At 37.0% G+C, this 22,648-nt stretch overlaps 5 protein-coding genes and 1 non-coding gene across 6 annotated transcripts; 2 read left to right on the top strand and 4 right to left on the bottom strand.

Moving 5' to 3' along the window:
• Window positions 1-174: 174 nt before the first annotated feature.
• On the bottom strand, window positions 175-2,878 carry LOC145889152 (cytochrome P450 2U1-like). Its single transcript, XM_082980034.1, has 11 exons — window positions 2,742-2,878; window positions 2,520-2,680; window positions 2,363-2,460; window positions 2,223-2,304; window positions 1,935-2,169; window positions 1,712-1,879; window positions 1,521-1,648; window positions 1,341-1,445; window positions 1,081-1,212; window positions 556-753; window positions 175-469 (listed from the first exon to the last, which is right to left on the bottom strand). The coding sequence occupies exons 2-11, from the start codon at window positions 2,668-2,670 to the stop codon at window positions 291-293; spliced, it is 1,476 nt and encodes a 491-aa protein (XP_082836160.1). The 5' UTR covers window positions 2,671-2,680; window positions 2,742-2,878; the 3' UTR covers window positions 175-290.
• Window positions 2,879-3,080: 202 nt separating this feature from the next.
• On the bottom strand, window positions 3,081-10,673 carry LOC145888912 (uncharacterized). Its single transcript, XM_082979783.1, has 17 exons — window positions 10,479-10,673; window positions 10,261-10,416; window positions 9,896-10,105; window positions 9,393-9,535; window positions 8,798-8,945; window positions 8,523-8,657; window positions 8,373-8,454; window positions 7,685-7,812; window positions 7,401-7,525; window positions 7,126-7,340; window positions 6,668-6,797; window positions 6,011-6,212; window positions 5,469-5,618; window positions 4,791-4,957; window positions 4,112-4,211; window positions 3,837-3,986; window positions 3,081-3,710 (listed from the first exon to the last, which is right to left on the bottom strand). Exons 1-17 carry the CDS (start codon window positions 10,656-10,658, stop codon window positions 3,609-3,611), a joined length of 2,523 nt encoding a protein of 840 aa, XP_082835909.1. The 5' UTR covers window positions 10,659-10,673; the 3' UTR covers window positions 3,081-3,608.
• Window positions 6,520-6,593, top strand: Trnan-guu (transfer RNA asparagine (anticodon GUU)). Its single transcript has one exon. It is a non-coding gene; the product is annotated as a tRNA-Asn (tRNA).
• A 675-nt stretch (window positions 10,674-11,348) lies between the features above and the next one.
• Window positions 11,349-14,663, top strand: LOC145889209 (ESF1 homolog). Its single transcript, XM_082980109.1, has 11 exons — window positions 11,349-11,553; window positions 11,605-11,734; window positions 11,796-11,916; window positions 11,987-12,187; window positions 12,521-12,706; window positions 12,785-12,887; window positions 12,963-13,133; window positions 13,278-13,437; window positions 13,629-13,774; window positions 14,000-14,307; window positions 14,371-14,663. The coding sequence occupies exons 1-11, from the start codon at window positions 11,419-11,421 to the stop codon at window positions 14,648-14,650; spliced, it is 1,941 nt and encodes a 646-aa protein (XP_082836235.1). The 5' UTR covers window positions 11,349-11,418; the 3' UTR covers window positions 14,651-14,663.
• A 502-nt stretch (window positions 14,664-15,165) lies between these two features.
• LOC145890543 (5-taurinomethyluridine-[tRNA] synthase subunit MTO1, mitochondrial-like) lies at window positions 15,166-18,634 on the bottom strand. Its single transcript, XM_082981649.1, has 7 exons — window positions 18,421-18,634; window positions 17,850-18,036; window positions 17,487-17,615; window positions 17,191-17,421; window positions 16,874-17,016; window positions 16,567-16,718; window positions 15,166-16,165 (listed from the first exon to the last, which is right to left on the bottom strand). The coding sequence occupies exons 1-7, from the start codon at window positions 18,632-18,634 to the stop codon at window positions 15,200-15,202; spliced, it is 2,022 nt and encodes a 673-aa protein (XP_082837775.1). The 3' UTR covers window positions 15,166-15,199.
• Window positions 18,635-18,684: 50 nt separating this feature from the next.
• On the bottom strand, window positions 18,685-22,635 carry LOC145890542 (5-taurinomethyluridine-[tRNA] synthase subunit MTO1, mitochondrial-like). The gene is made up of 7 exons (XM_082981648.1): window positions 22,403-22,635; window positions 21,935-22,121; window positions 21,656-21,781; window positions 20,724-20,954; window positions 20,471-20,613; window positions 20,054-20,205; window positions 18,685-19,834 (listed from the first exon to the last, which is right to left on the bottom strand). Exons 1-7 carry the CDS (start codon window positions 22,626-22,628, stop codon window positions 18,857-18,859), a joined length of 2,043 nt encoding a protein of 680 aa, XP_082837774.1. The 5' UTR covers window positions 22,629-22,635; the 3' UTR covers window positions 18,685-18,856.
• Window positions 22,636-22,648: the final 13 nt, after the last annotated feature.

Raw genomic sequence — 22,648 nt, 5'->3', positions numbered from 1 at the left:
GTTTTCTGCGTGCTTAATTTGGCAAACATGGTGCCAATACACGGTCTGTCAAGTCGTTTTGCACTTTGTTCATCGCATGTGGTTTTGCCACTGTGTCTGTTATATTCTCTGAATAAGGTCGGTTTGCATATATACTTCATAACTTATCATTTTTTTGCAACGTTATATTTATCATTTGTTGTTAAATCACTAAAAACATTTACAAATTTCCTGTAAATATTCTTTTATAAGGACCCCCGCATTACACTGTGCTTGCATAAACATATTGTCGTAAAATTTTGGTATTGTTGTTAACGAGGTGTCATCACAATTTTAAAAGGTTTTGGTTGCAAAGTTAGACCAGGTATATATTCTTCACTCAGTTTCTTGACTCCAGGTGGTGGTTTAAGATGGAAATGTTGCAGAATTGCAACGAACATCATAAAAAGTTCTTGCTTTGCAATGTTCATGCCCAAACATATTCGTAAACCTGTAAGCAAAAGTTATCACAAAGGTATTTATGGAAAAAAAAATGCTGATCAAATATATTACACAAAACAATGTGTACACAAGTACCTCCACCAAATGGCATAAAAGCAGGTCTAATCCCAACTTTACCATCAGGGTCAAGAAAGTTTTCAGGGTCAAATTGCTCAGGATTTTTCCAATGTTCAGGTGAGTAGTGTAGGGAATGATACAATGGTAGGACTAAAGTGGATTTTGGAAGGACATAGTTACCAAGATTGGCTTGTTCTGTGGTGGCCCGTGCTACACCTTGATACAAATAGCCACCCAAGTAACATACACATCATAATTGGACAAATTAATGAACAACAATAGCATATTTTTCAAAACTGAATTGTCCCCAATGCACTTGGATTTTTTTCAGGAATGCATTTCAGGAAACAATGGAAAATTTTTTAAATATAAGTTTGGTCCATAATAAAAATAGTAAACTTTATGTCAGGAAATAGAAACGTTTGTGTTTATTCTGATAGTTAAAGAGTTTTTGTCATTTTGTTTGTGTGTATTTCCCCAATACAAAGTGATTTGGATATTGCTGCTTTGCATCATTTTTTAATCCTCTAGCATAATTCTTACCAAATGGTCCAATAGTGGCTTTTCTTTGTACTTCCAATATTGTTGCATCTACATAAGGCATCTTTAGTTTATCCTCATATTTAGGTAATTTGCCACTTTCCAAAACACTGTCAATTTCTATTTGTACCTTTTCTGTTAGGAAATGAAATAACCCTTCTTATTCATTTTTAGTCTGTGGTTGTATTCCAAAGAAACTCATTTGTTTGTTACTGGATAGCTACATTGAAAAAAATCATCTACTTTGAATGAGAATGTCAAACCTTGTACTTCAGGGTTGTTAACCATATATACTAAAGCCCATTTCAATGTTGTTTGAGTTGTTTCAGTTCCAGCTTGAAAAAAGTCCAGCATTGTTTTTCTCAAAACTGGAACAATAAATCTTAATAGGTAAATATTAAGTATATCATGTTGAACCACAACTACTATTCAAGCTTACTGACATGATTCAGTAAACAAGTTTGACTTTTGAATTTCAAGTAAGTAATAGTCGATAAAATCTCTTGGATTGTTTGGATCCATAGTGGTTTTGTGGTATTCAATCTCAGCAGTCAGGAATTCTTCAATTTTTCTAAAAATCAATTTATTCTTGCCGCTTACTTGGACAACTAAACAACTAGCAAACATTAATCACCTACTACATTCTTGTATTTCCTTTGCATTTTTTGGAAGCCACAGTTTGTAAAGGTAAGGAATGAATGAAACCAACAAGAATTGAGGTGTATTAACTTTAGTCATAAGATGAAAGTACCTGTCGTTGTACTCAAGAAGGCGCTTGAATTTGGGATCACCATATGAATATCTACAAAGTAAAAAAAATGTGTCCCCCCAATGCAAACAAAATCTTGGCTTCTAACCTGTTTCCAAACACAAAGTATGCAAGGATATTTAAAGATGCCCATTCTAATGGGGAAGTTGGGTTTACAAGTGTTCCTGATTTTGCCATAGTCTGGAATTCATTGATGAAATAAGGAAGTTCATCTGTTATAACTTTGTCAAAGTGATGATGGTTTAAACCCATGTTTCGCAAAACAGTATAGAAAAACTTGCGATTGGCCACCAATTGGGGGTTGTATGATGATGAACCGATGCCTTAAAAACATTATCAATTGAGATGCATTGAACTTTTTTTAAAAATATTTCACCCTCCAATTTTTCTCCTCTGGATAGTTTCAGAGCTAAAGTAGATGCTCGTCCAGAAAATTTCCTTGGGTTGTCGATCATCATCTTTACAAAAGTAATGTCGCTTTCAAGTTTTAATTATGAGATTGCAATTAATTTTTACCTCTTTTATTAGATTGTATCCAGACACACAAACTACATTGACGCCCTTTAGTTTTAAACTAAAAATGTTTCCATATTTCCTGGACAACTTACGTCCATCTGCGACATAAAATTTTATAAATGTTTGCATTTTGGGCAAGAAAATCACTGCCACTCACTTTCTGCAAAATCTCCTAAAATGTAATGAAAACTTCCAATAAATGGCAAACCCCGTGGACCTGGAGGCAGACCTTTAGGCTTCCACATGCTGATAGATCCATTGTATATCAACCAGATTACCACAAGAAGTGTAATTACCTCGATCCACATGTTAGTGCTTCTAGAAACGTGTTGGCTTTTATAAATACTGCAATAGCTGATAAGTTAGTATTCAAACAAACCTGATGTTGCAAATGCAGCGTATCACTGAACAAGTAATTGTCTTTTCATATTATGCCTAAGGCTTAAGTCTGTTTGAAATAGTGGTGTTGTTCCGAAAACTCGTGATGTGAGACATCATTTCCTTGCTCGCTGGCCGTGCAGCATATTTCATCACGCGCGTGCGTACGTTAAGCCAGAGTTTGAGTCAGCACTCTTTATCGTGCCACAACAAGTTATGTCTGGATAAGTTTTTTGATTGATTTAGTGTTTCTTAATCTGTGAGCACTATTTCCGGTTGATACAATCGTGTTTTTTGTTTAAAAAGTGTTCATTGCATTACAAAAGTGCAAATAGGTGTATTGTGACTTTTGGAAACGGAACAAACAGTTTTTGTGGTAGAAAAATAAGATAACGCCGAAAAGCTTGCTTTAAATGACCGTCATCTTCTTTAAAAGCAATAACACGACCCATGGAAACGATCAATTGTAAAAGCATTTACCAAGTATGGATGAAAAAAACATAAGTGATGTAAATATTGTTGGCAGGAAGTTGGTGTGAAAATATTCGTCACCATGACACGTTCCCATAAAACGTTGTCCCCACGCGAATACACAAACCTACGCGAATACACAGCTTTTCACTGAGTGTATAGTACGGAACATATAGTGCTACTCAATGTGCTATAAACACTAAAAAAAACAAGTCGAAAAATACAGTGAAGAAGTCCGCAAATGAAAAATTTGGCTTTGAGTGGGTATTTGGATTTGCAAAATGTGGTAAAAGCGTTCATCTGCGGCCACTACGAACTGTGACCTGATTACATTTGTTTGAAGCACAATTACGGTTCATCAGCAAGTAGTAAGCTTGTTTAAAAATAAAACCAAGAGTTAGACGGAGCCGAGCGTGCCAATAGCCCTCTTCTCTTCGGCGTTAATTAATCTGCGAACAGTGTGAGCTTGATTCTTTGCTTGTCTGTATTGCCTTCCAAGCTGCAAAACGTACAGTAACTTACAGATTGCATATTTGTACGTGAAGTAACATCCCCAAGGGGAATACCCCGTATTGGCTCTGCTTCCGTAGAGAGTAGCTTATTTGTCATAGGGGGAAATACAAACCTCTCGGCTGCGCTGCAGTTGTTCTTGATCTATCACTCCTTGCCACTGTTGCCTCTCGTAATTCTTTCTCCTGCCCTGAAGCCAGTCAGCGTGAGAATGTTGTCTGTTCAGGTGATCCAATTCTTTCTGGTAAAATCCGTTTCGGAAGCTCTGAAACAAAATATGTAAACGGTGATTTGTGGGTTTTTCAAGGGTCGCGACAGTGGGAAATGATGCAACTTTTATTGAAATATTGACAAATTGTTTGAACCATAATGTATTCCTTTTGTATAAACCTGATTAATTTTTGATTTTGCTTCGATTGTGTCGGCCAAACGTTTTTCGTACTGCCGTTGTTTTTCCACGTCAGATCCTATCCTCATCAACGCGTGTTGCCTGCGAAAAACCGACAGAAGGTCAGTTGGTTGTGTCAGCAGTACTAGTTTTTCGATCATAACCTAATACAAAACTCATCAATATTAATAGCCGTAAACATGCAACACACCCTGGCATAATTTTGCAACAGTAGCTGTACCGAAAAATAAATTAACTGCTTGTTATAACAACCTCAAGTATATTGAGATGGTCTCGATGGATTAAAGGAAACTAACAATAATACCAAATATAATAAACACTATATTTTATATAGTATAGCAAATTTCAGTGTATTGTCGCAGAATACATGTCCCAGACATGATTTCAGTGGTACGGACAAAGCCCCCACTATAAGCAGTGATTCGCACAAAGCGCTTGCTTGAAACAGAATAAGCCCTGGATCACAGCACGAATATTTTACAAAAACCGTAAGTTGCTGTTCCTATCATATATATATTATAAACCTAAAAAGTAATCGCTTGCAGTTTTCGGGAACTTATCGATGGGTTATATGCACTGAGAAAACTGTCAAGCATATAGTTAATGATTTCAAATCCGAGACCAGGCGAAATTAATAAACTTGTAGAATATGACGTTCACCGTTTAGTGTCTTCGACAAACTTCGATCTCCTCATGACGTCACTCTCCTTGTCGGCCCACGCTTGCGTCCTCATCGAAGCGTGACGTCGAGCCAGGTGCTGCATACGATCTTTGTGTCGGTCGATCATGAAGTCGTTTGATCCAATTTTTGGTGCATAGATGGTGTGCTGCGACAAGTTAACCAAAACGTGTAAATATATTCATGCAAGGGAAAATGTCATTACGGCGACAATCGGCTTGTTCTTTTTAGTCAAAAATTACCAACAGAGAGTGATTTTATTATCAATATCAACAGTATAATATACTGGTATCTTTGCGAGTAATTTTAGGTATTTTCATGCAATGTAGCCATAATGCAATGTGAAATTAACGGAAAGATTTTTTTAGTTAAACCAACGAGACACAAACAACATTTGAAGACTTGCAACGGGAGAAAGATTTCAGGTAAATTATAGCTTTCTTCTAAACGTCAAACTCTTTTTACATAGTTCGTTCACACGAAATCTTAAGACTTGATCGAATGAACACATTCAAATAGTGTATTAACTTTTTTTACATAAAGCATGCTATTCTGGTGCTTTGAAAGCTGTGAATATTTAATACAAACACTTTTAACATTCACCTAAAACGACGGAAGGTTTGAAACTTGCACGACAAAGTCAGTGATATTTTTCTCACCTCCGGCCTTTCCACGTACGGAGTTCTCAAATGTTCCAACATTTTTGCACGGTCGCTTTTGACATTGGGATGGCCGACTGTGTGAAAGGCAGAGCCAGTGTTTAACGGTCCTTCGTACGACCCAAAGTCGGGATCTTTCCAGGTGCTAAACTACACACAAAAGTTGATAATAAATTTAAACGTTTCTGCTTGAAATTATCGCACACGTGCATCGCCAACAATTTAAAACAGGGATCGGAAACCTATGGCCTGTCAAGCAAACTCATCTGGCATGCAGACTTTTTCCAACTTGTCGTAATATATGTACAAACGTCTTTCCAAATGCTATTGTATTATAGGTCAAAAAACGAAAAAAGTAATCCTAATGAATGCTCATAATTTGCAAGGTTTAGCAACATTTTCTACTGAACAGAACGACATTATTAGCTGAAGTTGAAAAAATTGTACGGCTCGCTGATACATTGAAGTTTGGCATTGGCCTTCGGCTATAGGGAAATGTTGTCGACTCCTGGTTAAAACATGCATAATTGCAGTTGTCCTACCATTCCGTACGGACGCTTGCAAAATTCGGGACTGTGGTGGTTTCTTGGCTGTGGTGTCTGAGGCCAATATTTCTTCCATTCAGGACGCTCTTTATCATTCCGTGCTCTCAGGTACGACGTCTTGGTATTCGTACCTTTGTTTACCATCAACGGGTATGTTGCTATTTGCAGTTCGTCTTCCTCAAAATCCGAATCGCTGTCACTACAATGTTGTTGTTTTTCGTTTCGCGTGTTAAGTCATAATTGTAAAAACGTTATGTAAGTGTAGAAACGTTGGAACTAATAATTTTCACAATAAAAAAATGTATCTGTTGTTTATACCGCCACAGCGCTTCTATCTGTTCTACAGCGACGGCTTTTTTGCACTATAAAATAGAACTATACTTTATGTGCTGTATTTTCAATAGATGATTACGTAGTATTTCGATAATTCTAAGTGAGTCAAAAAATTGACACACTTGCACTTGGTTTTTTAATAATCACCACCATTTGTGCAAACCCGCAGCACCGTCTCTGTGGCGCAATCGGTTAGCGCGTTCGGCTGTTAACCGAAAGGTTGGTGGTTCGAGCCCACCCAGGGACGCTTATTTTGAGCAACACCTAACAAACGCTATTCATCAGCGGAATTACACAAGTGTTTTTTTGTTAACTCTATACCTGTATGAACTGCTCGACGTTTCAATTTTCATCTTTCGGCGCCGCAATTTGTCCATTTTTTCCTTTACTTCGTATTCCTCTAGCTGCCTGTCGACAGAGTCCGACAATTCCTGCTTGGTCATGTCTAAACCTGACCAAAAAACACTTTGCTGCCCACCGAATGATTACAAACCTGGTTTTGGTATTCACACACGAAATGCAGAGAGGCAAAGTCACAGAGAGATAAATAAACACACTTTTTGCTATAATTACGGCTAGAATAACTCGTATTTACCAACAACAACCTAAAACCCACAAGATAATTTTTACAACTCAAATGATTTCATTTTGCTCTGTGCAATTAAACAACCTTTTTTCTATCCCAAAACTATGTTCCATCAACTGTGTAGCGCAATGTACACTCGCATCAACACAAATGATAATCATAACCCTAGATTAACTAACACTCAATAACCTACCTTCCAGTTTTGGTTGAGTGATCGGGTACCTTCTCCTGTAAGGCAACACATTCTCCGGATAGAAAGGCCAAGGCCAGGTTCCATACAACAGATCAGGTCGGTGGAAAATGAGTTCAGGCCATGAGTTGAGCAATCGGGGAACGGGTGTAAGTAGAGGGTATGTTGGAAGGTAGTACATACCTCTATATTGCCAGGGATAGTACATGATGTGACGTCTAAAAAGAACGTGAATTTTTTCTCAAGCATTGATTAATCTGGGAAGTTTATCAATTCACCTCATTGCTACCAACGGATCCCAAGCAGCTTTCACGACGTCATCAACGTGTGAAGGAAGGGAAGGATAACCATGCGGCAAATCTGTTGCTTCACGAGAATCAATGATATCTTTTCTTGCAGTTATCTAAAGGCAAATTTTTGCTTACGCAAGCTACAATATTGACAAAAGATCAATAATTTTACATCAAAATTCCATACATTACAAAATGCATTGCTTTCAAGACAATCGTACAGGCGTACTCACTAACAACTTGCAGAACTTATAACACTTGGAAACACTCACGGGCATTTGTAGTTCGACAACAATTCTGTCATACAGAAGTTCAGGTATCCAAAGTGCTGTACCTTTGGCCACTGTCTCCGTTTTACCATTCCAAAAAGAAACCACTATATCGCTGTCTCGTTCGTCCCCTGCAACAATTTAATTTCCGCTGCAAACTGGAGCTAGCACAGTATAATAGCACATTCAAAACAACTCTTGGATAGGGTGTGGTTGTATGGCATGGCTGAGCAAAGAAGGCACGTACAATATTATTGTGGTAACAATGACCATTGTCCGAACGCCTACGCATTCTTCTTTCATTGTTATGCCAGAAAGCGGTGTTTTGTGGTAAATTTAAGTGCGTTTATTTTGTAACGAAACACACGAAATCATTGTAGTTCTCAGGTAAATACTTTCGTATTACTTTTTATTACAGCATATCCATGGTTTGCATAAAAAACATTCGAGGGTTGTATATAACTTATATAATATATAGTAGGCTAAGTGTAATATAAAGTTTGGATTTTTAAATATTAATTATATGTTGCTAACAGGACTCTATATGTATGTGTCAGAGTTTTATAAAATAGATCAGTCAGTTAGTAAGAATGAGCGTTTATTCACTGTGCCCTGGTAAATAAATAAAATGTTCTGCTATTAAAAAATAAAAAAAGTATATAAACAACTAGTTTTACTGCATTCTTCTCACCGACAGTGTGGCGTTTTTCCACACCACGCACAACTTTTCCTGGTCCATATCTTTTACCATCTGGTTCCCAGGGAGCCAAAACCTACACATACCAGTTATTGATAATGTTTTCAGAAGAGTTAAATTACAAAACACATAGACTCGGCCAACCTTGTCGTCAGCTACGATTGAATGACGTAGAGCATCGTTCAGGGCTATGATGTCATGTAAGGCTGTCTCCTGCATTCTCAAATCGCGCCCCTTTTTCGTTCGGTCAAACTCTATTAGGAACCTATGCCGATTTCCCTTCAAAATATACAACAGCACATCTAAAACTGTCGGTGAGAAAATGCAGTTATTTAACGTATTTACAAGAATATATTTCTCGTCTTTTTCTTGTGTCAAAGCAGCAGATAGTTTTTACAAGCATTCGAAAAAAAACTCACAGAGACTTCTTGTGCAATGTGGGCATGGTAATAATAACCATCTTCGTCCCTACGTGCTAGAATTCTAGTTCCTCGAGCAACCACGCTAGCGACCGGAGTCCGTTCCAGTGCATCCTGCATAACTTCGGTGTGAAAATGTGGATAATACCTGTGTAGCAAAATGCATTTCTTTTGTGTTTTATGCAAAAAAGGCAAATTAAAAACAAGTGTATATACATTGGCGTAGGCATGGCCCTCTCAATTTTGTAAGATAAAGATTTGTAAGACTGTGTTTTTCTAAATGAACACTCAGTTGATGATTTTTGATTAAAATAAGCAGGCTTAAATGCTTCCTCTTTCGTTAGACGAAGCCAAATCCCTTTACTCACTTAAACGAAAGCATTTCCTCCCACCAATTTTGTGGGCTTGCTATGCCAGTGTAAGTATAATTCTATGTCTTGGCTATCTGGAGTCTTTGCATGCATATAAGCAGCCACAATAACAAACAAATTACCTAAAATCTACTGTTAAACTACATTTGGTAATAGCACCAAAAGTGGCTTCCTAAACAAAGTAATACAGAATAAGTCATTTTGTCGGATAGGAGTTTGCACACCTGTAAAATGGAACATGGGGAGGTAATTCTGATGGTATTGTTGATAGGAGATTGACATAAGGATTTTGGGTAAGAGTTGCCTCAACGCTACACTTCTTCAAACCTTCTTTTGGTGCATAGGTGGCATTGTAGATTGGTGTTACCTGTGGTGGGAAACACATGATATTCATTTGGTTTCTGACTAACAAACAAGCATATTGCAAAACACAAAAAAGGCATTTTTTTATTTTTTTTTAATTAACATTTTTTGGGTTTTAATTGATTCCAGTTTCTTTTATGTTGCACAACTTATTTTTGATGCCTTTTTCTTAAATGTTAAAAAGGTATTTTTTCGGAAAAGGTGGTCCTTTTATCAATCACTTATAGCACTTATTTGTTTATTGTTATTATTTAGTTTTCCCCTATAACACTTTCAACGGTGTCACTTTTCAACCAAGCAAACATAAATTACACACAAGTGTAACACACATATTGTTTAAATTTAAACTTTCTGCTTTTTGTACCTTGTTGACATCTCCTACATTAGTCAAACAGACAACATGAAAACTTCCTCTTGTGTTCATTGCCAAGTTTTCTAGAAACATCTTTGAGGATGTTCTGGGTTCTACATCTCTGTCTGTTACAGAAATACAGTGGATAGGTCGACCATGACTAGCCTTGGTGATTTGGAAAACGATTTCATTAGGATCTCGGTCAGGCATGCCATCAGTTACCTGTTAATAAGTAGATGAAAATGTATACCTACTTTTATTGTAACCAATAATGAAGAAATAGAAAAGTGTCTTGGAACAAGACAAAACTATTAAATTGTATTTTTTCTTATCAAAGCATCATTACACAAATTGTAAAACCAAACAAAAACACTTACGAAATATATTCCATCACATCGTGGCTCATCAAAAGCCATTTGAAGTGCTGTCAGAGCATCACTTCCAGTTTGTGTTTCAATGCCTCGAAGCCACCTACAGGCGGCATTAACAGTTGTCGGAGTGCAGTCCACCATGCGATCTGCCCATTGTGTTATCTAAATAGAAAAACTTGCTAAAAAGTTCTGACAATATTTTTAACACAAAACAACCTAAATACCTCTGAGCTAAACTCAATTATGTTGAATGTAGTTCCAGGCCGATTGTATGCACGGTCAGTTAGAAGTTCCACGATATGATCTTTCACAAAAGAAAGAACATCGTACATTGAACCAGATGAATCAATCACAAACGTGATATTTTTTTCAGGCACCTCACCAAATATATTTGTCAGAGACATATTTATACTATTTACACACCTAAGCAAAACAAACCGTTGTACAATATTAGAGAAAATGAAGATCTACTATAGGTACTACAATGTGTAAAAACACAAAAAATATCAATTAACCTAAATTCACCACAAATTTCATAGCCTTTAAATCCAGTGTATTTTACACAAACAACACACAAAGTATACAAAGCCTTTGAAGTATTCACATCACTATATGTAGGCTATATAAACTTTGTGCTTCATGTGGATTTCTAATATCCACATTGACCACATACAAGCAATGAAAGCTAAAACAAAAACTGGGCATATTTCATTAAATACCTCCACTTTCTATAGCATTCGTCGCATTTAACCACATGCCTTTGTTTTTTGTAATACGAGCTCTGTAAAGTGCCCGCGTATAAAGCGAAACGATTAATGAAACGCACCATTAGTCATTACGCGAGATGTTTTGCCGCTTGTCTGGTTGCTGTTGACAACGAAAGGAAGTGACTGATCAATGAGATATTTTGATTTCACGTTTTTAACTAAATTTAAAAAGTATTATCAGGTAGAAACAAAAAACATCTAAAATGTTCTCTTAGTTTTGTGAAAATAGTCATTTGAAGTTAAAACAACAAACGGACGTCGCTTTTTATGACGTCACTTAAACATTTGTTACCACGTGACAAAAACTTATTCAACCATGAAGCAGCACATGTGTGTTTGTTGTTTTGGTTGAGGCCTATATTGCCCAGTTAAACTAATTTGTTCGAGTACAACCATTATGGATTTGTCAAAAATAGACGATCGTTTTAAGTCTGCGTTTCAAGACCGACGATTTTCATCAATAAAACAGAAGGACCGGAAAGTGAAAATCGACAAACGTTTTCAGTCCATGTTTACAGACGAAAGATTTAAGGTGAGTTTTTTTGCTTTAAAGTAAGCAAAATTACCTACTTTTTTGTTTCAGCTCAAATACGAAGTTGACAAAAGAGGAAAACCAATCAATGAGAGTTCATCTGAAAACCTAAAAAAATATTACAGATTGTCGAAGAAAGATGCCAAACAGTTGAAAAATGAAAGAAAAATAAATCGGGAAAGTAAATAAAATAATTCTTAGTTACCATGATAATGTTCCCGTCCTAATTTGTCTGTTTACAGAATTGAAAAACTTATTAAATGAAGATGAAATACAAACAGAAGTAAGGTCCAACAAAGTTAATTCAGATGAGAAGGTATTTTCTTCATCAGATGAGGACAGTGATGTGGAATCTGAATCAGAGTATGCATACTTATTATACATGTCGCTGAGAACAATAGCAACATTTCATTTACAATAACTTTTGTGACAGGGAAGAATCAAGTGATGACAGTGTTGACCTGGCCCGTGGTGAAGGCAATGTTGAGACAAGCTCAGATGAAGAAGAAGAATTCTTCAAAGACGATGCTGTAGAAAATGATGAACATTGGGGTGAAATAGACAAGGAAGCAGAAAGATCTGATGAAATCAGTTCTCGTCTTGCGCTCTGCAATATGGACTGGGATAGAATTAAGTAAAGAACTTTAATGTGTGTATTACAGCTTATGTTTGCACATTAGTGTTCTGTTCAGTGAGTTGCAGGCAATTGTGCACACTATTTCAACCTATCGGGTCTCATAAGTAAAGTGTAATATTCTGTTTCTATCTGAAGATGGAGACAATGTAGTTTAGTAACCAAGAATATGCTTTCTGGCTAATTAGCATTACTGTATTGGTGAGACCAAATGGGTTGAAGCATCGTGCACTGTCAGCAGCTCACTAATTATTATTGTCTGTATTACTTTTACATTCTTTAATATTTTGCTGTTTCTTTTAGCAATAGGACATAAAAATTGGATGTTTTTAGAGCCCTTGATCTGCTGGTGCTGTTTGACTCTTTTAAGCCATCTAGTGGTGTTGTGAAGAAGGTTTCAATATTTCCATCAGAGTTTGGTATAGAACAGATGAAGCAAGAAGAGCAACATGGTCCGGTAGTTAAAGAGGTTGAAGATATCGACAATGAACAAGTAACTGATGGAAAAGAGGGAGATAGGTACATCCTGCTGTTATGTGAAAACGCAATTACATGCAAGACACACTAAGTTTTTCTTAAACTTTTTTACGTTTGCAGTTTCAAAGTTGAAAAGTTACGAAGGTATCAGCTCAATAGGCTCAAGTACTACTATGCAGTAATTGAGTGTGATACTGACAAAACAGCTGATTCAATATACAAGGTACATTCCATTCCTGCAGGATATATGTCCTGTATTGAAAATGTGTTTGGTAAGAAGATATTATTTTGCTCACAGGAATGTGATGGAATGGAATATGAAACAACCTCAAACAGAATTGATCTTCGCTTTATTCCAGACGACATCATGTTTGATGAGCATCCTGCAAGGGATACTGCTGATCAAATACCTGATAAGGATGAGTATAAGGCTCCGGAATTTGTTACCACCGCCCTTAATCAGTCAAAGGTATTATGTTCACAACTTGCGCCTAAATTGTACACTAACATAATTTAAACAAAAATAACTCCAAACAATTTGGAATCATGAAATGTACATATTATTACTGATAGTGAAAAATGGTTTTAATATTGATGGAACTGGCATGTTCAGGTTGATTTGACTTGGGATGAAACCGATCGAAAACGACTTGCAATCACAATGAGAAAATTTAATGAGGACGAATTAGAAAATATGGATTTGAAAGATTTCTTAGCTTCATCAAGTGGTTCTGAAGAAGAAGAAGACAACCGTCAACCCACACCTAGGATTGGTAAAAACATTTTTATGCAAATTTTACATCATGTGGTAAATGCTTGTGGTCTTCATTCATTAGTCCAGGGGTCTCCTAAACAACTTATTTGTCACCCTTATAAAAATCACAACAGTTTGGAACAATTTAAACTATAGCTTGCATAAAAAAAATCCTTGTTGTTAATTTTTAATTGCTACATTACATTAAAGGAATCTCATCGCGAACAACTGATGCGGATCAGATTGCTAGATACAGAAGTTTATTGTTGGGTGATGACGATGAAAATGACAATGAAGACAAACCGAATGACATTGACATGGAGATTACCTGGGAACCTTTACCAGAAGAAAGTGCTGTGAGTGTACACAAAAATCATGTGATAACAATATGTTTATATGTCCACATATTCATAAGGGTTAAACCAACTAAATTATATTTTTTGAAACAAATATGTTACATGTTAAATACTTGCTGTATATTTTATGCTGCAAGTTCCAGCCAATCTAGGTTGTTGGGCAAATTTTTTTCTAAAAAATACCGGAAGTGATTTGGGATCATTTTTTCTTTTTCAATACTGCAGCAAAATGATGAAGACTCAGATGATGATTCTGAGGAAGCAGAAGAAGAGGAGACTGTAAAGGAATCAAGGAAGCCAATGAAAAGGAAGAGGAAATGGGAATCAAATGATGAGGGTGAAACTGATGAATCAAAACAGCAGCGTGCCCAACTTGAGATGTTGATGATGGATGCGGAAGATTTGGAGAAAACACATTTTAACATTGATGAAATTGTTAAAGAGCAACAAGCATCAAGAAGAAAGAAAAATAAAAAACAGGAAAATGGCGAGGGTGCAAAGGATGATTTTGAAATTAACACAAAGGATGACAGGTACAGATTACTTTAGGAAGTTTAATTCTTCTTCATTTAATCATAAAATTTACACTTATTCAGATTTAAAGCCCTCTTCACCTCATCTGATTTTGCTCTTGATCCCAACAATCCAGCTTTCAGAAAAACTAGGGCTATGCAAGAGTTGGTTGAAGAAAGACAAAAGAGAATTGCTGCTGGTTTGAGTGATAACACTGAACCTTCACTGGTGCCAACTGTGGACTCTACAAACCCCAAAGAAAGTTCGTTATCTCAGCTTGTGAGCTCTATCAAGGCTAAAACAAAAACACAGTTCTCAAAAAAGAAAGTAGTCATTTCAAAAAGAACACAACAAAGATTGTGAAGAAAATTGATTTGTCGCTAATAAAATATTAAAACAAATAGAAGCAATGCATTCTATGGCAGGTTCAACACACTATGAAGGCCTTTACTTGGTGATTTTATATTATTATTATAAGATGCACTGGCATCCCAAGAAATGAAAAAAATCATGCTTCTGGTAGGGTTTATGACCCTGGCTACTGAGATAATGAAGCACACCCACTCTTGACCAATTGTTGCTAATGATATGAGTTGTGTTAGTCACAGTTTTAGCTCATTGGTTTTTAACCTCTTTGGGGTTGCATCAATCTAAAAATGATGTAAATATTTGCGACACTCCAGGTCAAATGCTACAACTTCTGATTATAGTTATTTATTTTCACATGCAAGTACTTCGAAATTGGGGCCGTAGCCGGGTTTTTGTAACGTTGGTAAACCATTTACCTCAGGATTTTTCTTAACATCTAACATTTAAGCATCTTCAGGTGTAATCCCTATGTTCGGCAAAAAAACACACACACAACTAATATTTGCGACTTTATTGTAATAAAACATGAATTAATGCCAATATTTAGGGCCTTGACACTTCCATAGTTTTTATGTGATAGATCAAGTTAACCAAAGCCGCTGGAGTCACGCCCTGTATTCTCGTGGCGGCGGCAATATTTTGTGGTCGCGCTTTCGCCAGTTTTTCTCGCACTTCCAACTTGAGCGTTTTTAACCTACTATAGTCCAATGTGTCGGGGATCAATAGACATTCTTCTTTACGTAGAGCCTCTATTTCGGCTCCTTGTGCATCGAGCATAATTCCGTACAACGCTTCCACCTTCAATCGTTGCAGCATGCGATAGTTTCCAATAACTTTGGACGAACAAGGAAATTCCGCCAAAAAACGTTTTGAAGGTTCATCTTCGCGTAAGTTTCCCAAAAAGTGAAAAGCGCTCACTGGCGCTGGAGTGGGATTCGACAGCGTTCTGATGCCCGCCATTCTACGCCAGTCATTGACTTGTCTCGATGCCGCTTTCAACTCGGAAACGCAGTTTTCGATGTTGGTTGATCTATCTTTCGCGTTTTGCATTCTTAACCACGAAACGCAACCGCCGTCTTTGAAACCACGCATTGTTAAACGTTGATCTGCATTGTCGGGGCGCAAAGACATTCGGAATTCCGAACGACTTGTAAACATTCTGTATGGCTCATTCGTTCCCATCGTGGTCAAATCGTCAATTAAAACTCCAATGTAGGCCTCACTTCGGTTTACAATGAAACTGTCGAGTCCTTTTACTTTTCTTGCAGCATTGATTCCTGCAATTAAACCCTGGGCCGCTGCTTCTTCGTATCCGGTCGTGCCGTTGATTTGTCCAGCGAAGTACAACCCAGGAACTTTGTACGTCTCCAAAGTTTGGTCAATTTGCCTTGGGTCCATGTAGTCGTATTCCACTCCATAACCTGGTTGCGCAATTTCAGCATCTTCGAGGCCTTCGATTAATCGAACAGCTTGTTTCTGATACTCCAGTGGCATCGTACAGTTAAAACCCTAAAAACACGCCAACATCAGTTTCTTTGCAGTGTTTTTAGGCAGTTGTGCACACTGTTTCGGCCCTCATCATTCGCAGTGTATTATGGTAATAAATCAATGACAACAAAAATAGTTTTTCAGGCTCACTATCATCCCAGCCAAACTGGATCAGAGCCAGCAAAATACAAAATCAAGCTCCTGGTGAGGTTTCAACTCAGTCTTGGCTACAGGATGGTTTTATATGTTTGTGTATTTTGTTTAAATTTGGACAAAAAAGCTGTCATATAACCAATGTGTTTTATCTGACACATTTGGGACAAAAATGGCATGTGTAATCAAGGCTTTAGGTTTATGTGTGAATGCCATAATTAGCCGACCAACACTCGCAGTTCACTTTAAAAAAGTCAATAGGAATTGACCTGTAAATAGATTATGTCTGAATCAAATCCCTCTGGTTCCAACCAACAATGGTATTTGTCCTGATTAAAACGCAGGATTTTGGACTCGATCGACGGACAGTATCTTGGACCATTGGCCTCTTCCACAACAAGCTTGTTCAAGTGGAGGGAATCTGCAACAACAAAACAGCAAACTAAGTTTATTTTAGCCAATTTTATTGTTTTAATGGCAAAATTTTTGGTATATAGTTTAAAATTATGTGCAGGTTGCTATCTGGAACACAGAGTTATAGTTATACTAAAATAGATACAAATTGCCTCAACATACCAAGAACAACCTTTCTCAGTGCTGGTTTAGTGAGTGTCGTGTAACAAACAAGTTGGTCTTGTGGATCAATCCACACCTTGTCACTTTCAAATGAAAATGGATGTGAAGGGTTGTCTGCATAGAACGAGGACATGCCATGAAACCTAGCAAACAACAAATTCATTTCCAAAGCTTATGTAGATTCTTGGAATGAACTAAACATATTGTACAAGTAATTTTTACCCATAATTAAACCTATATCAGTGTATTAATAAGTGCTAAATATGAACTAGCATGTAAAAAAATCTTCCAGCATGAGTTCACTGGTTTTCACTTACTTAACTGAGCTTTTGTATATTCTTGGAGGTGTTCCAGTTTTCATACGACCCATCGCAAAACCAAGATCTTCAATGGTTTTTGCAAGTCCCACAGCTGGTTGATCTCCCATTCTTCCAGCACTGGAAGTCTCGAGACCAATGCATATTTGCCCACGCAAAAATGTCCCAGCTGTCAATATCACACTGTGAGCACTGATTGAAGAACCATCAGACAACATTACACCAGTGCACCTTTAATACAAACAAATAGTATTCTTTGTTTAAGAAATAACACATGTTTATTATTATACACTGACCTGCACTTGGCTTCAGGGTTTATTGTCTTGATTTTTTGACGGTCAACATTTTCTGTGATTAAATCTTCCACTGACGCTTCTATCACTTGCAGGTTTGGGGTATTGAAGATTTCCTCCTGCATATGTTTTCTATGGTAACATTTCAAAATTGGAATAATTGTTATGGGACTTTTTAGTGATATTCGGGTGTACTTTGTCATGCAAACCAAACTACCAATTCATGTAAAGACATGTAGAATGATGTTGACAAACAAATTCAAACTCGTTACTGCCGACAGTTTTAAAAAAAACTTTTAAGAGAACAGGACGAACTAACATGCAATATTCAGGTTATATTTACCAAAATTTAAAAATATCTCTTACTTGTACAAAGTTCTGTCAATTTGAGCTCTCAGACCCCATACAGCAGGTCCACTACTTTGGTTTAAAACTTTGTAGTGTGTTCCAGATATATCACATAATCTGCCACAAATTCCATCAAGGGCATCAATTTCCCTGACAAGATGACCTTTGCCTATTCCACCAAATGATGGGTTGCATGACATTTCACCTGTGAGTTTAAAATGTATTTATTTTTAAACAAGAAGAAATAATAAAAAGTCAACCAAAATTTGTGGTGTTAGGACTTGGATTTTGTTCGGTATCACAATTTGCAACATACAGTCTGGGCGACATTTTTCTCCACTCATAGTATTTAAGAAAGGTCAAACATAAAGGCAAGTAATATATGTGTTTATACTTCACATATAGAGTAGATTCAAATATGCGTAATCCTCAATTTATTTTCTCATAAAAATCTTGGGTGATTTATATGCTGACCTTGGGGGATTCATATAAATTAACAATCATACATTTATGTCACATTTTACATGAACGTTCACTCAATTAATACAACAGCTCAAGTTCCCTGCAGTTAACTTAGGTTTGTTCTTACCTATGGTGCTTATTTTGTGCGTGAGAAGAGCAGTTTTACATCCCACCCTTGCAGATGCAGCTGCTGCTTCACAACCAGCATGTCCACCACCAACTACAACAACGTCAAACTTTGCTTCCTCACAGAAATCTTTGTTAGTAGAAGGTTTGTGCGACAGATATCTCATGAAATATTTCACATGGTTGGAACGTGACAGTGAATGCAGATGTTTCATGTTCAAAAATTCTACATGTTACTTCCTAAATACCATGTTTAATGAATAACCTTCAAAAACAATTATGCTGTAGCACATTTCTTAACATGCAATATGGAACAGGAAGAAAAATAAGTGTTGAACTGGTACATGAGGCATTGCATGCATGTGATACATGTCATAGGAGAACAAATTTTCATGAGAAAGGTTTTGAGATTGAACAAAATTGAAGAACATCTATTATCAGCTGGATGTCACAATGTTCGCATTCCTTGTTTTTGGTAGACGTTTAATGTGATATATTAAATGCACAAGGGCAGTAGGTGTTATTCCTTGAATTCGGGTTGCCGCGGCAATATTTTGTGGCCGTGCTCTGGCTAACTTTTCTCTTTCCTCCATCTTGAAGGCACTAAACTTGCTGTAGTCAATTGAGTCTGGAATTACTAAGTTTTCTTCACGTTGTAAGGCATCAATGTGTTTTTTCTGTGCCAGTAACAGACTAGCATAGCTTGCTTCAGCCCAAATCCTGTGTTTGGTCCACACATCCACACCCACTATTTCTGGAAAATGATTTAGTAACGTCATTATATTACTGTCTTTGTTCAAATTGGCCAGATATGCAAAAGCTGATATTTTGTTGGGGTTCTTCACTGGGTTATTCAGCTTTACGATGTCGATCCAATTACTTGTTAACTTCCTTTCGCTTTTTAGTAAATCCAAACAATTAGCAATGTTTTGTAATCTTTTTTTAGTGTTTAAAAATCGGGTTTCTGACACACACCCACTGTCTCTGTAGCCCCTAAGAGTCAAACGTTCATCAGCATTGTCAGGTCTTAGACTCATTCTGAATTCAGATCTGCTGGTAAACATTCTGTATGGCTCGTTGGTGCCAAGTGTGGTCAAGTCGTCTATTAGAACACCAATATAGCACTCGCTTCTTTTGACTGTAAACTTAGAGAGTCCTTTCACTTTTCTTGCAGCATTAATTCCTGCAATTAAACCCTGGGCCGCTGCTTCTTCGTATCCGGTCGTGCCGTTGATTTGTCCAGCGAAGTACAAGCCGGGAACTTTGTATGTTTCTAAAGTTTGGTCAATTTGCCTTGGGTCCATGTAGTCGTATTCCACTCCATAACCTGGTTGCGCAATTTCAGCTTCTTCAAGGCCTTTGATTAATCGAACAGCTTGCTTCTGATACTCCAGTGGCATTGTACAGTTGAAACCCTATAAAATAAAAAGATTTAAGAAGTCTAAAATATTTTGGTTTTGTTTAAGGTATACCATGTCACAGAGCACTCTATGAATTTGAATGTTCAGTTAAAACTAGATTAGAAATATTCATATTAAAACAGCTTTGCAAAAACAACTTGTTGCACATAAACACTGCAATATTTTCTTTTTTGTATCATGTAAGATAAAGCATCATCATTGTGTTTAATATACCTGCAGATACAAGACATCAGAATTTAAACCCTCTGGCTCAAGCCAGCATGGAAACTGGTCGCTTTTGAAGCGCAAAACCTTGGACTCAATAGATGGACAATATCTGGGTCCATTAATTTCCTCCACCACATGTTTATTTAAATGCAGGGAATCTAAACAATACTTGAAATTAAAAATTGTACAACATTACTTGGGAAGTACAATTATACTTTTTAGGGTAATAGTGGTTTGTGCAAACCATAATTGCAACAGTCACTGTGTTACTTTACATGATGCTCTACATTCTGAATAATACCTAAAAAAATGCCAAGGGTTTTTTTGGAACTTTTTTTACTAAAAAACAAAATTTTGTCCAGATCTGGATTCCTGGTTAAAATAATTACTGTAAAAAGCCTAAAGGTTGTTTCAAGGAATTACCTAGAATGTTTTTTCTCAGTTCAGGTTTAGTTAAGGTCACGTAACACACATATTGATCTTTCGGATCTATCCAAACTCTGTCGCTTTCAAATGAAAATGGGTGAGAGGGATCGTCTCCAAAATAAGGTGTCATTCCATCAAACCTGATAACAAATATTTTTTATTTCGCACCCAAACTTTATTTTTGATCAGGAAATAATAATAAAAAACACATAGGAGTTTCCAAAATAAATGGTTATAAATTCAAACTTACTTTACAGAGTGTTTGTGTATTCTAGGAGGTGTTCCTGTCTTAAGGCGTCCAATGGTGAAAGACAAGTTTTCAATTGTCTTTGCAAGGCCGATTGAAGGCTTGTCACCAACTCTTCCAGCCATTTGGGTTTCCAAGCCAATACAAATTCTGCCACGGAGAAAAGTCCCAGCAGTTAAAACTACACTCCCTGCACTTATTTTGGATCCATCTGACAAAACAACTCCAGTACATCTGAAAGGAAAAAAAAAACTGTCACCAAACTTTACACACAAGAAAAAGGACTTCACTGTAAAAACATAACTAAAAAAGGGTATATATATAAAATTCAACACAAAAATTGTTTTGGTGGTTTCTCTGTAATTCATTACAATGTGTAGGACACTCAATAAAATTTGCCTAAAACTCTGCAGTCATGGCCATAGGCGCCTAGTTTTCATTTTTCCAGGGGGGGGCGGCTATGTTATGACGTCATAATTTGTGACTATGACGTCATCAAGGATCGAAAAACTGTGTTTGAATTACAATGCATGAGGCGTATTAGCCAAAAGGGCGGCGTTAACAATAAACGCATGAGATCGGTCTACGACACGACCAAAAAATACCTGTACCTGTTGGCATATCATACTGCGAGACTAACGTTGCAACAACCGATGTCAGTTACGTAAGCGAAACTAGGTCAACATATTTTGTGTGCGTCGCGTAAGAAACACATTGTTTTTGGGTGTTTTTTCTTCGAACGTTACAAATGCGACGAGTTACATGGTGCGGACAGACGCGCGCAATAGCCACCCGTTTTTTTTGGGAAAAACCTGGGGGGGCACCGCCCCCCCCGTCCCCCCGGACTAGGCGCCTATGGTCATGGCACCAATGGAGGGAAAAGTATTACTTTTAGTTTTTTAAAAGATGCAACTATACATTTGAAGTAATCATACTTGCATTTGGCATCCGGACTTATGTCAGTCTCTGTTACATCAAGACTTTCTGTAACTAAATCATCCACAGAACATTCCATTACTTCTAAGTTAGGAGTGCTGAAAATCTCTTTGTGCATGTTTTGTCTTTGAAAACAAGATTTTTTTGTCACCTGACTGAGAATTCTTTAAACTTTTGCAACTTATAGCTTGTTATGTAAGGCAGGTAAAGCAACATATCAACATTTGTTCCAAACAGCGATAGTGGTAGATGTTTAAAAAATTAAACAAAGAACATACTTGTACAAGTCTCTATCAATTTGTGCCCTAAGACCCCAAACAGCTGGCCCACTACTGCGATTCAAGATTCTGTATTGAATACCAGAAATGTCACAAATCTTTCCACAAATGCCATCAAGGGCATCAATTTCCCTCATAAGATGCCCTTTCCCTATTCCTCCAAATGATGGGTTGCATGACATTTCCCCTGTGAAGTTTCAAAATGTGTAAAAATGATTAAGTAACAACACAAAAAATCCTGTTTTATGCACAATTGTCTTTTATTGTTGTCAGCTTTCTTACAAATAAACTAAACTCAGCAAAACTTCAATGTTAAGATAGCTTGAAATTTTACTTTTAAACAGGCTATTTATCAAATATGTTTTCTTAAGGATGCCCGGAGGACTGATGCATTCCAACTTGCTATATACGAAACACTAAAGTATAATTTTCATAAACAAAACATTTTTACCATAAAAAATATTTTACCAATGGTTGCTTTCTTGTGAGTGAGTAGAAGTGTGGATGCACCAACTCTTGCCGAGGCAGCAGCTGCTTCACATCCCGCATGACCCCCACCAACAACCACAACATCGTACTGCTTTACACTCTCTAGTTGTTCTGCTGCAGATTTGTGGAGGAACCTCTTACATGAGAACCAAATCTTTTTCCATGTTACATTTTTAGCTGGTCTGATAGCCAGAGTAGGACTCATGGTGAAAAAAGTTATGTTCC

This window comes from Ascidia mentula, chromosome 2 (assembly GCF_947561715.1).
Source record: "Ascidia mentula chromosome 2, kaAscMent1.1, whole genome shotgun sequence".
Lineage (NCBI taxonomy): Eukaryota > Metazoa > Chordata > Ascidiacea > Phlebobranchia > Ascidiidae > Ascidia > Ascidia mentula.
Note: the sequence above shows the minus strand (reverse complement) of the source record. Positions and strands in the feature narration are given on the sequence as shown.